This window comes from Aspergillus neoniger (genome assembly GCF_003184625.1).
Source record: "Aspergillus neoniger CBS 115656 unplaced genomic scaffold BO87scaffold_1, whole genome shotgun sequence".
Classification (NCBI taxonomy): Eukaryota; Fungi; Ascomycota; class Eurotiomycetes; order Eurotiales; family Aspergillaceae; genus Aspergillus; species Aspergillus neoniger.
The window spans coordinates 1,112,942-1,128,230 of NW_020291129.1; the positions used below are offsets into that span (position 1 = coordinate 1,112,942).

General features: G+C 52.5%; 5 protein-coding genes across 5 annotated transcripts; 1 reads left to right on the plus strand and 4 right to left on the minus strand.

Annotated features, from left to right (window-relative positions):
* Window positions 1–1,015: 1,015 nt before the first annotated feature.
* On the minus strand, window positions 1,016–2,188 carry BO87DRAFT_381874 (cysteine and histidine-rich domain-containing protein; the record flags this gene model as incomplete). Its single annotated transcript, XM_025624577.1, has 3 exons — window positions 1,016–1,328; window positions 1,413–1,935; window positions 2,083–2,188. 3 exons carry the CDS (start codon window positions 2,186–2,188, stop codon window positions 1,016–1,018), a joined length of 942 nt encoding a protein of 313 aa, XP_025485329.1.
* Window positions 2,189–2,411: 223 nt separating this feature from the next.
* Window positions 2,412–6,754, minus strand: BO87DRAFT_402803 (transcription factor domain-containing protein). Its single transcript, XM_025625713.1, has 7 exons — window positions 6,236–6,754; window positions 6,008–6,136; window positions 5,733–5,837; window positions 5,383–5,455; window positions 3,410–5,330; window positions 3,051–3,153; window positions 2,412–2,873 (listed from the first exon to the last, which is right to left on the minus strand). The coding sequence occupies exons 1-7, from the start codon at window positions 6,354–6,356 to the stop codon at window positions 2,614–2,616; spliced, it is 2,712 nt and encodes a 903-aa protein (XP_025485330.1). The 5' UTR covers window positions 6,357–6,754; the 3' UTR covers window positions 2,412–2,613.
* A 327-nt stretch (window positions 6,755–7,081) lies between these two features.
* BO87DRAFT_454651 (MDR family MFS transporter) lies at window positions 7,082–9,232 on the plus strand. The gene is made up of 5 exons (XM_025628571.1): window positions 7,082–7,509; window positions 7,565–8,200; window positions 8,264–8,382; window positions 8,440–8,790; window positions 8,890–9,232. The coding sequence occupies exons 1-5, from the start codon at window positions 7,321–7,323 to the stop codon at window positions 9,179–9,181; spliced, it is 1,587 nt and encodes a 528-aa protein (XP_025485331.1). The 5' UTR covers window positions 7,082–7,320; the 3' UTR covers window positions 9,182–9,232.
* Window positions 9,233–9,722: 490 nt separating this feature from the next.
* BO87DRAFT_420957 (uncharacterized protein) lies at window positions 9,723–10,844 on the minus strand (the record flags this gene model as incomplete). Its single annotated transcript, XM_025627032.1, has 2 exons — window positions 9,723–10,594; window positions 10,697–10,844. 2 exons carry the CDS (start codon window positions 10,842–10,844, stop codon window positions 9,723–9,725), a joined length of 1,020 nt encoding a protein of 339 aa, XP_025485332.1.
* A 1,406-nt stretch (window positions 10,845–12,250) lies between these two features.
* On the minus strand, window positions 12,251–13,396 carry erg27 (the record flags this gene model as incomplete). Its single annotated transcript, XM_025620958.1, has 1 exon — window positions 12,251–13,396. One exon carries the CDS (start codon window positions 13,394–13,396, stop codon window positions 12,251–12,253), a length of 1,146 nt encoding a protein of 381 aa, XP_025485333.1.
* Window positions 13,397–15,289: the final 1,893 nt, after the last annotated feature.

Below are 15,289 nucleotides of genomic sequence, written 5' to 3' on the forward strand. Positions count from 1 at the left end.
CGATCCCATTCCAAACTCAATCACATGTGATTTCCTCCCTCTCCCCTCAACAATTATCCATCAACCACGTGATTACCACCAAACCTAACCCTACCCCCTCCCACCTCGTCACCCACTAGCCCCTAGCGTCCCCACCCTCCAACCCCTACATAAACCCCCCCTTATCCGCCGGCCCCCCCCCTTCGCCCTCCTTTTTTTTCTTTTCTTTTCTTCATCATCAGTAGCGGTTTACTTTTACCTTCAAGTAATTTAGTAAATCTTACCGGGGCTCCGTCACCGTACGGCTCGCTGAGGGTTATCTTGTGTGGGATTTTTTCTCTATGGGTTTCTCCTCCGTTCCCAGCCTTGCAGAGCAGTTTTCGTCTTCCTTTTTCCCTTACAATTCATGGCTTGGCTAGGGTTTTTTTGTTCGAAAGGATAAAATCCCCATGCGCTTGAGCTGTGGAGGAGGCGGTACATTACATTTCTTTCTTCAAACTTGGTTCTTTTATGTTGAATGGGGTTTGAGGGAGGATTATATAGAATGTTCGTAGATGGGTGCTGGCTTTGTCCTTTCTGTACATTATATATATTCCTCTATCGGAAAGTGATATTGGGGTGTGTATATGTGACAGCGGTGAAGTTGGGTTCTTTGGGATCCGCGTGTCACGTGGTTTCACTAGCTTAAGGGCTTGTGGTACTGGTGCGGACTTCTCAGTACTTAGCATCGCATATGGCATGCGCATATGGGCGCAGGATTATTGTCTATGCTGGAGTTGCGGTACTACTAAGCAGTTGGTCTCGTCAACTGGATTCATAATATTGCCCTTGGATTGCACCAAGTATGACTGACAGTGCTATTGCACCTTACTACATTGGGTACTGTGTGCTGCTTATTTAAGGTTGATTTCATTCAATTCCTCCGGATAAGATAAGCACTTTCTCAATGCGGTCATCACTTTTATTTCATATCTCATACTATAACTCCATCCCTCCCTCACCATTATAAACGTATATATCTAAGAGGCAGCTGCTACTACACCCGTCCAGCATTTCCAATCTGGATCCTCTCTCCCGACCACTTATCATCGCGACGCAGCACCGGCCAGCTCGTCCCGTCAGCCTTGACCAGCGTCAGCTCCAGCTTGGTGCCCAGCACGCGGAACTTGGACTGCTCGGGATTGATGGGCGCAAACAGCTCATATGAATCTGTGTAGCGCTTGTTATCCGTCGTAGGGAGGTCCAGCTCGATCGACGTGGCCTTGAACTCGACCTTGGCGGTGTCTTTGTTGATCTTCTTCAGGTAGAGCGACACGTTCACGGAGGAGGCGGTTTGGTAGAAGTCGTTCCTGTACATCATCCATCATATATCAGTATACTTCCGCTCCGTAGCAATTACCCACAACCGAAGAGAGAAAGGAGGGGTCACTCACCTCACAGACTCGACCTTCTCCTCACCCGCCGGCTTCCCCTTCCCCACAAACAGATGCTTCTTCTTCTCCGAACAACCCTGAATCTTCAAGAACTCATCAAACTCCAGCACCCGCTTCTTGCAGCACGACCAGCCCTTGCTTCCCTCGTGGAAGATCGGCTGGCCCGGGTGGTACACGCACTTCTCCTCGTCGCGAGAGACGTTCGCATCGTAGCCTGCGTTACAGCCGCGACGACGGCAGGTCGCGTTCGCGGGGATGGCTAGCTCCGGGTCATCGGATTCGGGTTCTTCGGGCACGGGGGTGGGCGCGTTCGAGGGAGGAGGGATAGCGGGGGAGTTGACGGGGCGGGGAGGAGCGGCGGCGGCGCTGGGGACGGGAGTAGCGGCCGGGGATGGTACATCAGCGGCGGGTTTGGGAGGTTCGACGGGGGTGTCGTCGACAGTGGAGTGTTTGCCTGTGGTGCAGGGAGGGATGGCGAGGAATTCGTCAAAGGTGAGGACGCGGGGTTTGCAGCATTTCCAGCCTGCGGGGTGGTTCAGTTAGTATGTTGGATATGCGATCATGTGTAAGTAGATAGATGAGTGGAACTGAGTCAGGAAGCAGATCAGATAGACGGTGGATTTAACTAAACTACTCCCAAGGTCCCCCCTTGGAGTCATCTGTTAAATACCTTTCTGTCCTTCGTGGAACACCGGCGGGCCAGGATGATAGACGCAGGGCTCGTCGGCGTCGGTGAATTCCTTCCCGCAGCCCTTGTGGACACACTTGGAGGCCATGCTGGGGGAAATGGGGTGGAAGCGACTGAAATGAGAGGAAGCAGAGCTGAGTAAGAGAGAGACCGACGGTTCAACGGTATCTCCTGGGGAAGAGATATGAGTCTATGGGGGGGGGAAAAGATCGATCGTCGCAAACATCGAAGGTCGAAGAACCGCCGCTCTGAGGTTCGGCCCAAACGGGCTTAGCCGGGGGGAGAGCTCGAAGGTTCCAGTCATTCAATCCATTCTTGCTCTTCCCCGCGATTCCATCTACAAGTTCTATACTCTTATCTTAATTGGTTTACTTCAACTTTGACTTCCAATTATCATCTGAAATTACCGATTGTACAGCAACATGCTCCCCACCGCCGCCCGTCTCGCCGCTGCTCGCGTCACTCTCTTCACCCGCGCCAATTGCGGCCTCTGCGACACCGCCAAACTCACCGTCACGAAGCTGCACAAGCGTCGTCCCTTCGATTACACCGAGTTGGATATCCAGCTCCCGAGCAATAAGTCTTGGAAGGATGTCTACGATTTTGATGTTCCCGTGCTACACGTCCAGTCGGTCCAGAGTGACGCGTCGTTGTCGGATCCGAAGAAGCTGTTTCATCGGTGGACGGAGCAGGAGATGGAGACATTGATCGACGAGGCGGAGAAGAAGCAGTAGCTGGAGACAGCTGTCTAGGATTGTGTATATATATAAATACTGTAAATATGCATGTATTATGAGTTCTATCTTGATATTCGGTTCTGTACGTGGGAACCGCAGCATTCATATTGGTCCCCTTGGTCGCAGTGCAGTCGATAGGGAAAGGAACTCGGCAGGGTCACCGCTTCCGCAATGACGGAGATCTATATAGTAAGTTGATCTCAGTTAATGTACTATAGGAGGAGCTCGTGGGAATCTTGAATTGAAATAGTAAGTAAACTATAGTAGTGCTAATATGAGTTTTGTTCGGGGAATTGGGCCGGACATATACTCCTAGCTACTAAGTACTATATATTATCTCATTGGTGACGGTAGCTGAGTACTATTAGATCAAAAAGATATGATATCGCTGGCTGCCAAGCAGCAGGGGTGATTTGACTATTTCAACAAAAAGTAGATAAACTGTAACATCAAACCGACTGATATAGTAGTATGTCCTATAATGTCTCATATGTAAAATTTTGATGATAACTGCCATCAATCAAAACACAAAGGGTATCTTATCTACATCTACATCACATATCATCTCCCACCAAATCAACCAACAAACTCTCAACCCAACACAAATTTCCCAGTTGACTCTGACTCTGCCTACGTTCTCCCCCAAGCGAATCCACAGCACCGCCACTCGTCCTCCCCACCAACCTCGTCCTCACCTCCCCGTCCAACCCCGTCACCATCGCATCCCCCACATCCCGCTGCAACGCACCCGCCAAATTCTCAAGCGTGCTTCTTCCCAACCTCGCAAGACGAGTATACTCCCCAGCCCGGAACCCTTCATACTTCGTCAACATGGAGATAACCCTCGTCCAGGCCCTCTTCAGCGGCGCCACGCCCGAACTAGGACACAGCCGCGTAGCCAGAATGACAATCCCACAGGCATACAGATACTCCACGTTCTCCCAGTAGGGCGAGCCTGCGCCGCGCCAGGTATCATCCGGCCCGCCGTCGAGCAGCCAGTCCTCGGTTTCTTCGATCAGGTCGACGAGGTCTGCGGCAACGGCGGCGCATTTGAGGGAGGTGTCGCGGACGATAGTTACTAAGATCGGAGAATTTATGGACGATGAAGGATCAGTCTCTGACATGTGAGGGTGCTTTTTAGAGCGGCAGGGGCACTTGGCGGAGAGGGCGAGGCCAAGAGCTAGGAGGGGTCGGTAGAGTCGCAGTCGGAGATAGAGGTAGCGGGCGTGCAGGGTGTGACGTTGTCGGCGGACAATGGGGTCGTCCGCTAGTTCGAAGGTCTCATCGGTGCGGAGAAATGAGGGTAGCGATGTTTGCCAGTCGTAGAGAAGAGCATCTGTTTTTAGAAACGGGGAGATGTCCAGGGCGAGAAGTTTCTTCGCGGCGCAGGTGTCTGGTCGGGTTCTTGCTTCGGATTCCCAGGCAGTGATGTCTTCGACGTGGGTGTAGAGCCTGGCGCATGCGATTAGGAACTCGATGATTGAAGGCCGGTCTCCACTGGAGTTGGGCGTCCCGCCGGAGACGGTGTCGATGTAGTCGGTGTCTAGGTGTGTGGGGAGGTGCACCTGGAGGGGGTTGTTGACTTGGGGCGGTAGGCCTAGCTGTAATGCTAGCATTCGCTCCAGGATGATTGCGCTGTGCCAGAGCCTGCGGCCGAGTTCGCGCTGCTGTCTTTCTCGGCCGTTGCGGGCGGTTGTTTGGGACTGGAATCCTAGGGCTTGCATGGTGCGGATGGTGTAGCCGATCAGGGCCCAAGCTTGTTTGGATTTTCCTGTTGCGTTGAGGTACTGGCATTGCAAGAAGAGACATTGCACACGCACCCAAGGGGCGCTCTGCCAGTCTGGGCTGTTTGTCATTCTCTGGGCGTGGTTGAAGAGGGACTGCAGATAGGCTTCATCTACTTGGCGGTATCTCAGACCGGAGAGAGACAGTATCATCATGAGTATGGCGTGAAAGCCACTCGACCCAGCGGTGAGGTCTTGCACGTCGCCGACCTTTTCGCAGGCCGACTGAAAGTCTGACAGGCCGAAGATAGGCCAGTTCACGTAGTCGCGGGCCAGGTAGGTGGCGATCAGGCTGTCCATCAGATCTGAGGGCAGTTGGGCTGGAGATTCGGCAATGGTGGAGTGAGGAACGCAGTCTGGCCCTGTATCTTGCAGCGAGAATATGCCATCTTCGAATGGAGCTTCAGTCTTGACGCGCCCTGTTCTTGCATCTACAGCCTGCTGCAGCCAAGTCAGGCGCGAGATGTGGGCATTGATCCCGGTACCCGACGGGTTAGGAGGGTCGCTGTCATCTGAAGTGATAGAGTATACCTCCACCAAGTCATGTTGGTTTCGATCATGCCGGGGAGGAGAGGACTCATCCCGCCGACGCTTCCTCTGCGAGCGCGGGGCAACATTGGAAGTATTGCGTGGCAGGGTTTGCTGCCTCGGAGGTGAGAGAGAGCGACTCTCATCCTCTGAATGAGATATTTTGGCTTTTTTATAAGAGCTGCAGGATGTCAGGTCGATTCAAAGTTCATAATATACATGTGCAGACGTACGTGGCGGGAGGCATATCCTCGGGCCGGTAGGAACATTGTTCGTCGAGTCCTCGTTTCTTGCATCCTCCACAGGCTGGCTGGCATTAGCTCCACTTTACAATAGATAGAGGCATAGAGAACAAACTAGGTTGAGACCTGTCACATCCCCGCCTTTTCAAGCGGCAGACGCAACAGGGAGTTGGGGGAAGGTTCATGGCGCGGGCTGCGCGTTCGGGAGGCTACTTAGGAAATGAGTCTGTGTGATGTAGCGGTCGCATGAATGCCTGTTATACCAAGAAGATAATAATAAAGCGTTGAATTTAAATATGACATATATTATAGTCTGAGAGTCACAGAAACCCGCAACCTACAATGAGTGCCGCAGCCTCTTGACTGAAGGATGGGAAAATACAGAAGGGAACTTCCCACGGGCGCGTCCGTCAACTGGCGTCGCGCGTGGCCCGGGCTGCCTGGTGCTTTCTGTATGTGAATCCAATCTCAACCTCAACCTGATTCCAACCCATACAAAAATAATGAAATTAATTTGTTACTATTATTTGTCCGCCATTTCCAGTACTAGCCAAGTCCTCATGCCATCTCATTTAACCATCACATCCATGGCTGCCCTCTTGAGGAGGGTCCACACACCCGTTATCACACAGCTTAGCATGGCCAACCTGGCCCGGATTCGTACAGTGGAAGAGAATGTTGGTCAGGTTTTGGTTCTCATATCCGGTGCCTTGGAGGGCGTCTGTCAGATCAGACTGAGAGAAGCCTGTACCAGTTTCATATCAGCATCAGCTAGCCAGATGGAGAAGTAGATACTATATGACCTGATAGTACATATAGTTGGAATAGTTGGAGAAGGTCTCACCCTTATCATTCAACAGCACATCCGAGCAGTAATCGAAGCTCGGGGTACAGGTTTTATCAGCCACAGATAGCCCAGTTAGGGTCAGGGTGAGGAGGGTGGCCAAAATGGTAGGTGGCTTCATTGCTATAGAGTATTCGGGTATACTAGTAGAATGTATTCAATAGTAATGGGAAATAGGGAGAAAGGGTGAATTTGGTCTAGCATGAATGCTGAATGTGTTTATATAGTCCTGTCTGAGCACATTCCTGGTGATGTCTGCGCTGCGGGGATTGGAATGTGGACGTTGCTTGGTATGTCTCGTTTCATCATGATTTGAGATGACACTGTAGCAGTGAGTTTGAGCAGCATGGTGGTGAAGGCCAAGTATGTATGTGGCTTCACCCATTGAGATCTAGATTGGAGACTAGCATAGCATAGCACATCGCAGCGAGTCAGAAACCAGGACCGGTCATCCTCGGTGATCGCGCAACGCTGTCTCCACTAATGGAGGAACCTCAGCCATTGGGATACAGCGACACGCCATACCAGCAATGGCAACGGAAGTCGACGGTGGCTGGATGACATCCAGATGCCTAATGTAGTGGATGTTGTGGGGTTTCAGCGTGGTATCGATGCACTGTACTAGTATAAGTGGAGGTATTTCCGTGTTCTCTATCGCTCCATCTTTAAGTGAGACTCACGGTGGAGAATAACAAGGACGGTATACCCGGCTTCATTTTCCCTGTCAACCCAATCACTTCTGTCAGCGCCTCATGTTCTGGATAGGCAGAACTCACGCTCGGATGCTGCCTTGGAGAAGGGTCTAATGCAGTGAATAGTTGCTTTTGCTGGGTTCTTTGTTCTCCTTCCTACCTATCACAACCTTGTCTCTTAAGTTCTCACTAGTTTACTGAACCCTGCAAGCCTTGTCAGGCAGGATGGAGACTAAACGCGTCTGGTGGTTGTGATTCGGGCTTTTGTTATGATGGGCTGTTCCCCTAAACTCACCGTGTCAGTTTGAAAAGAATCGTTCATCCAGTCTGTCAGTCAATCAGTCGCTCGTTACCTTTTCACTCGTTTCCTGTTAAAATCCAAGGCTCTCCAACATGGAGAGATCCGACAGCATTTCCCTGCCCAGCATTGAGGCTCAGCAAACTCAAGGACAGACCACTGACAAGGATGATACCAAAGACAACAGTCAGAACGCAACCATTGCAGCTCCCCAATACCCTTCAGGGATCAAATCCTATCTCGCAGTTGCAACCTTGTGTCTGGCAATCTTCCTCGTCACCTTGGTATGCTATCCTCAGTTGGGTACCACATATACTAACGTGCAAACCCTACATCTAGGACAGCACCATCATAGCCACAGCGATGCCCTACATCTCTGACGACTTCCACTCGCTGGGCGATGTCGGCTGGTACAGCAGCGTCTACACCATGGTCATCTGCACGACCCAGCTCCTCTTCGGCAAGCTCCTTGCCCGCTACTCCGTCCGCTGGATTTATAGCATCTCAATGCTGTTCTTCCTCGTAGGCTCCGCCGTCTGCGGCGCAGCGCCCAACTCGCACTCCCTCATCATCGGCCGCGCCATCGCCGGCGTAGGCTGCTCAGGACTCCTAGTCGCGGCCTTCTCTCTCGTTCCCATCCTCGTTGCCCCAGCCAAACGGCCCATCCTCCTCGGTCTCCTCTCAGGATCCCGCGGACTCGCCACGACATTCGGACCCTTGATTGGAGGTGTCCTCACCGAGAAGGTCTCCTGGCGGTGGAACTTCTACATCAACCTTCCCATAGGCGCCGTCATCCAAATCGCCTTCTTCTTCCTCGTCCATCCGCCTAAACGAGACCACGAAGCCTTCACCTCCTGGACCGAGTTCCTCAAGACCCTCGACCTCTTCGGCCTCGTAGCTCTCCTCCCATCCATCGTCTGCCTCCTCCTCGCCCTACAATGGGGCGGCCTCAAATACGCCTGGCAAGACGCCAGAGTCATCGTCCTGCTAGTCCTAGCAGGCATCCTCGCCATCGCATTCATCAGCGTGGAGATATAGCAAGGTCCCAACGCCATGCTCCCTTCGAGGGTATTCACCCAACGCACCGTCTCAGCAGCATCCTTCTTCGGCTTCTGCACCGTCAGCGCCATCTTCGTCCTGACTTACTATCTCCCGATGTACCTCCCCTTCCCCTCTCACAACCACCCCCCAACTAACCAATAAACCCAAAACAGCTGGTTCCAAGGCGTCAAATCCGCCACGCCCATCCAATCCGGAATCTGGACCCTCCCATGGGTAATAACCAGCACGATCGTCTCCCTAGCGGGCGGAATCCTAATGTCCAAAGTCGGCCATCCGGACTTATTCATGGGAATCGCCATAATCTTCGGCGCCGTTGGCTCAAGCCTCTTCACCACCTTCACTGTCGACACGCCCACAGGGGAATGGATCGGATATCAAATCATCTTTGCCATATCGTCCAGTCTGTGTAGTGTCACCCCGTTGATGGTAGCGCAGCAGGCACTTCCCTTGAAGGATATTCCAATTGGGTCGGGGTTGGTCATGTTTTCGCAGACGGTGGGGGCGTATGTACCCCCCTCCCTCTTTCCCTTCATCCCTTTGTTCTAGGTGTTTTTTTTCTTTTTGGGACTGGTACTGATAAAGGTTATGTATGTTTGGTGTAGGTCTATATTCGTCGCCGTCGCCCAAGCGCTCTTCACGAACGAGCTCAGTGCGGGGTTAAAGGGCACTGCAGTGGGTGATGGACTTGATGTGAGTGGGTTGTTGTCTGGGGGGATTTCGACCCTTACAGAGGGGTTGTCTGGGGATGCGAAGCGGGCGGTGTTGGTGGTGCTGAATGAGGCGTTGACGAGGTCGTGGCGGTTGGCTGTGGTGTTGGAGTGCGTGGCGGTTATTGGGGTGTTGGCGGTGGTGCAGGGGATGAGGATGAAGAGGGTTAGTGCTGGTACTTCATAGGAGTGGGTATTAGATGGGGTTTTGATTGTAAGTTGTTGAGGGGGGAGGTTGGTGTTGAGGTGAGGTGAGGTGGGGTGGGGTTAAGTTGTATAGGTAGTAGTATATTGACATATAGGTAGTATAATGGCGGTATATATAGTACATCTCCCTTCGATGAAGGATGATGTACTATGAGATATGCATGGACGCTGGTCACTGTAGCGGCTACTCCTACTCATGTTACTAGTATACGCATCTAGACCAGTGGGAATAATGGCAGAAAGATTATTATATATTGATTGGCATACTGCACTCGACAGGGCCAGTTCAGGCTGCTCCTATGTCCAGCCCATCCCATTCCTATATCCGATCCGTCCAACAGTCGTAAAGGCATGAAAAGAAAACAAAATGGGTGTCTCATCAGACTCCCCCCCAGCAAGTGATGTACAACGAAACCAAATACAGTGTGAGCAAAATCTGCAAAGAATCATAATAAGCCAGCCAGCCAAACAACCAGCCAGTCAATTCTATGACTGGAGTGAGGATGGATGGGTAGGTGTGTCTAAAACCACATCACGCCCACCACTAGGCCGATCACTATGGCCATGCAGCTACCCCGGCGCATGTGCTCGGTCTCCTGCTGAAATCCCGCGACTTTGGACTGCCCGGCAGTCAGTGCGGTGCTGTTGGGGGAGAGAGCCGGCGGGGGCGGCGTGGCGCTTGGCGTGGATGCTGATTGACTGGCGTTGTCGTCGGCGTCGTCGCTGCTATTCACGACTACTGCCTTCGGGGGTATAGATTGTTCGCGGGGTGTGTGGTTATGTGGGACTGTTGGATGTGAGGAGGTGGTGTGGTTGTCGTGTTGTGAGAGGTCGAAGTTGGGCTGGCGGGCTTGCCAAGCAGTCATGTTCTCCAGATACTCGCTCCCCGCGCGGCAGACCTGCTGCCATGAGGCACGGGACAACCCTAGCAACCATCGAGATACATCAAACACGCTGCTGGTGGCTGGTATCATGGAATTGCTGGTAGGCGACACTCCGAAAGGTCCGTCGTCGAGAGGAGCAGCTGGAGTAACTGAGGAATTGGCGAGGGCACTGAGTCGCGTAGGTAATTGCTCGATGGCATCACCCTCCGCTGCAAAGGTCGGAAGTAACTGCGACTCATCCGGCTGCCTGATGACCATTGCCTTAAAAGCGCGGACTCCCCGAGTGAAAGCCGAGGATTCTCGGGCCGGAAATGCCAAAGGATCGGTATCGAAGACGGCAGCAGCCTCAAAAGAGCTCCGAGATGGCGCGTCCACCGCACAACGTCGCGGACGAGCTTTGCGCTCATAGAACCCCTGATATCCATCTAGGAGCCATGGCTTCCAGCCAGTCCCAGGAACCCGAGATCTTGTTCGAACATCGGCCCAGTTATCTTTTCCCCGAGAGACATCTGCAGCAGCACAACCGTTAGCTTGTCTGACTCAGCCAAACACATGGGGGACAGAAAAAGGGGGAGGGGGGAATGATAGAAGAAGATATAAGGAATGCATACGTCGAACGTCATTGCGATAGCCAATATACCCCAAGTGCACGTTATAGAAATCCCATTCCTTTGCGAGCGACGGCACCAAACTAAATAGCGAAAAGACCAAGAGAGCAAGAAACGGAATGGCCCCAGGTTTCTGAAGCCCCGACCGCATCATCCACAGTCAGCGACCGACGAAGGCCTGACTTTTGGGTTTCCAATCCACAATCCTCGGAGGGAAAAGAAAGAGGTATTTCTAACAGCCGATGAGGATCCCGCGTGCTTGAGAGGCTTCCAGAACGAACAGCTTCATTGCCAGCGAGGAAATCAAAATTAAAGGAGAAAAATAAGTAGTGGAAATTGGAAAAGAGATTCAAGGTTCGGAGGGTTTATGCAAGTAAGTAAAGAAGTATAGATGCGTCGCAGCCTCGTTCAGGGTCTTCTGACGGACGTGATTGCGCGCGCAGCCTTGGGGGCAGAACCTCGTTCGGGTGCGTTTCTTTTTTCAGGGTCTTGCGCTGGATCTGCGGTCCTTCGCTTCTGGGCGATGATGTCGATCAGGCGGTCGGACGGTCGGGAAGGGAAAGCAGGCGCGTCCTTTTTGGCACTCGAGCCCCCGGCAACGAAGAGCAGAACAACACAACTTAATGTTGGTGGTGGGGGAGGAGGAAATCGACGTGGAGGACGAAGAGGGGAAATCTGATTTGCGCGCAAGATCAGCTGGAGATGGAATTGTAAAGATAATACTGCCGGATGCTGCAGGAGGCGATCCCCGTCGAATGACGTAAAAGACAGAACCCAAAGGGTCGCAATGGCTAAAAAGGTTTGTTTCTTGGCTGGCGATGGATGGCCTCGCAGGTGGTGCGCCAAGAAGGGTCGTCGTCGTAATTTACCCTCGTGTCGATGTCGATGAGAAAAAAAAAGTATCTATAGAAACAAATTGCCCGTTTGCGTGTTGACTTTTCGCCTCTTCACACTCAAAGTTGCCCCCCTCCAGGCATCAGCCAATTCTATTTTCTCATTCACACAACATGAAATATACATTCAGGAGTCAATGGGAAAACTGCTGCCTCGCCGGTAATTTATCTCGTCCTGCCCGGTATGGTATTTTACACCGGACCCTGGGTGGGGGGTTGCCTCAGGCGACAATGCGTTGGCCTCCACTGCAACATCAACAAGAGATCCATCGAATCCATCCTGCCCCATAACCATTGGCTTGAGACTGACAATTGTTGCTACTAGTAACTAGTATCAAGTGTAGGTCCATTATTGTCCAGACAAGCACACACAAGTGGGGTGCATGACATCAACAACATCCTTTGTATCGCACAGATCTATCTATCTACACCCATCACAACTGGCCGGTCTGCTATTCCCACCTGAGCTTTTCATCACGCTTAATCGCTCATACTGACCACAGCTCCTCGCGAGCTGATGCCCAATTCCAATCTATCGCCGCAACTCCGTACAGAGATGATACAGACACGTACAAGTCAAGTAAAAGTTACAGGCCAAGCGCTCCATGCGCGACTCCCCCGTAGGTCCAAGAAGAAGCATATACAGGTTGTAAGCAAAAGGGTATCATATGGGATTCATCATGGTGGGGTCGGGCACAGCGGGTGACATGCCCTCGCTAGTCGTCGGTTTGGTCGCGCGCCCCGGAGAGGAGGTGCTTTTCGGCACTCGCGCTGCCGGCTTCTTCGACGTTGTCTGAGAGGACGGCGTTCGAGTGCCCTCACTACGCTCCTCCCTAGGCGTTTTCAAAGCCGTGGTGCTATTCCCAGCACTGCTTGCGTTCCTTCCCCGCTTCACCATCTTGCCCAAAATCCCCACAATCTCAGCCGCATCCTCGAAGCTCTCGTCGTCCATGCCCTCCTGCGCATTGTACACGTCGGCAATGGCTTGCTTGGCCAGCCGTCGACAGGCGTGAGCGTCATGTAAGCAGTCGTAGAGGTAGGCAGCAAATTCCAGCTTGATGGACAGACGGAGCGGGTGCGAGCCCGGGAGGAATTGGTCCGCCAGGAGTGCAGCATGATTGAAGCATGCGGTAGCTGTGGGGGTGTAGTCGAGTGCAGGGAGGAGAAACGAAGAGGTCGACTTGGGCGGTTGAACCGGCGCGAAGCCCGGGGGTGCCTGCGTAACCTTGCCTCGTGGCGCACCATCTGAGGCCGAACTGGGCTTCCCGGAAACCGTTATCGTATCGGGCTTCAGCTGGAATGAAAATCGCGAATTGGAATCTTTGGATGGTGACTCGGCTTCAGTAACGCCATTGGATAGGGGTGTACTACTCGGCAGGCTGACGATACCCGGCGTGTGGACAGCAGGCTGATTCTGAAACAGGACGAATATATGATAGAAGGAGGCGCGCAACTTGTAGGCTAGAATCTTGAGTTCCATGCATCCCTCAACCAGGGGCAGGACAAACTCCTCTAATATCAAAAGACCCTCGCGGGAAAGCCAGATGATATGATAATAAAGATGAAGCGATTTAGTCTCTCGGGTGGGGTCAAGGCGTCGCAACCGTCGTGCACGGAGGAGTTTCTTCGATAACATAACAGACAGCCCCAGAATCTTGTACAGCATCGCGGACAGGAACGGGTTCTCAAGGCCCGTCATGGCCGCAAAATTGCCCAAGGCCTTCTGGTCCACTTCGGAGGAAGCCATCCACAAAGCAAGGGAGCCGGTTTCTATCACAGGGCAATCGACTGCCAAGTTAGTCATGTCCATGATGATCTGGTATATAACAACAAGTTTCGAACAAGTGCAACCGAACAACAACTTTGGAGGGAAGGACCGATCCCACAGCATCGGACCGTTTAAGAATTCTCAGTCAGTGGCCACATCTTGCCCACCGCGCTCATATAAAAGATAGATGCATCGAAGTGAAACATTCAAAGCGCCAAGGGATCGGGAGCCTTACCTCGGACGCGCGCGCAAACGGTTCTTAGAATTGGATCAGCCGTCGCATGCACCAAAGCTTCCCATGCTCGTGCTGGCGCCTAAAGCTCGATATGTTTGGGTATTAAGTTGCCGGTTCCGCAATTGAAATCCTCAATTGCAAGCGCAGTCCTTCGTTGAATGCGCCCGTCTCAAAATCAGACTCGTCGTATCTGTGGCTTGTCCGCGCCTCTCGGTGCCGCTTCCGAATAGGACTGAATAGCCGATCAGTTGTACATGCAGAGACTCCTAGTGACGAAAGCACAAAGCCGCCAATTTCAACTGGAAAGCAAAAGCAAGTATGTTACATATGTCAACAATTAGTGGTCTTTGATTGGAGAATCAGCGAGGATCAGATCGCGGGTGTACTCCGTAGTGCAATCAGACTTAAATAGCAAATCGTTAACCCGAAAAGGAAACCACCCAGATCAATTCTTCTAGATGAGAATTCTCCTCAGCCTGCTGTCAGCAGCCCTGTATGCAAGGCTATGCTAGCAGAAGAATGTGATAGTCAAGCGGGCGTGGGAGCGCAAAAGGGTATAGGTGGGATTTAGGAACGCAAGGCACGGGGAAGGGGGCATTCGAAACAACAAAGGGCAAGGAACTGATCGTTGTGAAATAGAAGGGAGTCTTGATGCATCGTGTGCAACTAGGCGAGGTAAGGCGTTAGTCTGTGCTTCTTGCCAGCGATGGGCGGGCACCGCCCACGAGTTTGGGGCCGGAAGTGATGGCAGCTATCTCGAGGCTTGAAGTCGCTATCCCATGAAACGAGCCTGCTTGGGTGAGGCAACAGAAGATATAACCACAAAAAGTCAATGTTCTGAAAGTCAATTCTCGTCCCAATTGAAGTTGGGCACTTGGTCGCAGCTGCGCGAGAATGGGGATTAGAGCGACAATGAATGGATGTGCGGAGCAATAATGATGCAAGGGCAGGTTATCTGCCCCGTTGATATTTCCCTGGCCACAGCCAAGTGGATGAAGCCACGGCAGTGCGGAGGTATAATGCCGTGCGAATCAATGCGGCAAAGCTCCACTATACATATAGGGCGAATGGACCCCCGCTTCTGTAGAAAGAGAGAGTACTCCGTGAAATACGATCAATTAGAACGCCGTCTGTTTGTTTTATTAGTTCCTGCTGTGCTCGTCAATTTTCATTCTGCCCTGGCCGCCGTTCCAAGCGGAGATGAGACATCGGGCACCAATTGCAGCCACGGTGAGGGACGTCATTTCTGGGTGGCCACCATCATCGAAATGAAAAAGGAATTACGAAGGGCAATGTGGCATGTTGGATGATGGTCCCGTCCCTAAGACTTAGTAGGCATTAGGCGGAAGGACAGCGCATCAGCTAGTTCGATACGTGTCAGAGCCCAACTGCTGATTTCCCCTGCCGTGCAGCTTTTGATCCAGCCGGGAGGATGAGATAGGAATAGCACAGTGGATCAGCTGTCGCCAGCCTCTTCATTTTTGGCAGCCAAGTCACACATGGCCTGCGAGCAGTGTTGCAGATGGAAGGCCCAGCGCAGGTCCAAACCCATCTTTCTATGCATGAGCGAGCCGCCACTGAGCCGGGTCGCTCAACTAAACTGCAAGCGTGGAAATTCGGCGCCCGCGCGCTTCTTAGCGTTAGGCTTTGCATGAGGATGGCGGCAGCGCTGGATGATGACAGTTGGCGGCCATCTGCCA

What these genes read in the sequence shown, in the direction of transcription:
- BO87DRAFT_402803 (XM_025625713.1), bottom strand. Translation starts at nt 6,356, where the DNA reads ATGAAGCCACCTACCATTTTGGCCACCCTCCTCACCCTGACCCTAACT. An exon ending in AAGAGGCTGCGGCACTCATT is followed by an intron (nt 5,456 to 5,732) that starts GTAGGTTGCGGG and finishes AATGCCAGCCAG; the next exon opens with CCTGTGGAGGATGCAAGAAA. An exon ending in TCCCACGAGCTCCTCCTATA is followed by an intron (nt 2,874 to 3,050) that starts GTACATTAACTG and finishes GCATATTTACAG; the next exon opens with TATTTATATATATACACAAT.
- BO87DRAFT_454651 (XM_025628571.1), top strand. Translation starts at nt 7,321, where the DNA reads ATGGAGAGATCCGACAGCATTTCCCTGCCCAGCATTGAGGCTCAGCAA. An exon ending in CAATCTTCCTCGTCACCTTG is followed by an intron (nt 7,510 to 7,564) that starts GTATGCTATCCT and finishes CCCTACATCTAG; the next exon opens with GACAGCACCATCATAGCCAC. An exon ending in CTGACTTACTATCTCCCGAT is followed by an intron (nt 8,383 to 8,439) that starts GTACCTCCCCTT and finishes AACCCAAAACAG; the next exon opens with CTGGTTCCAAGGCGTCAAAT.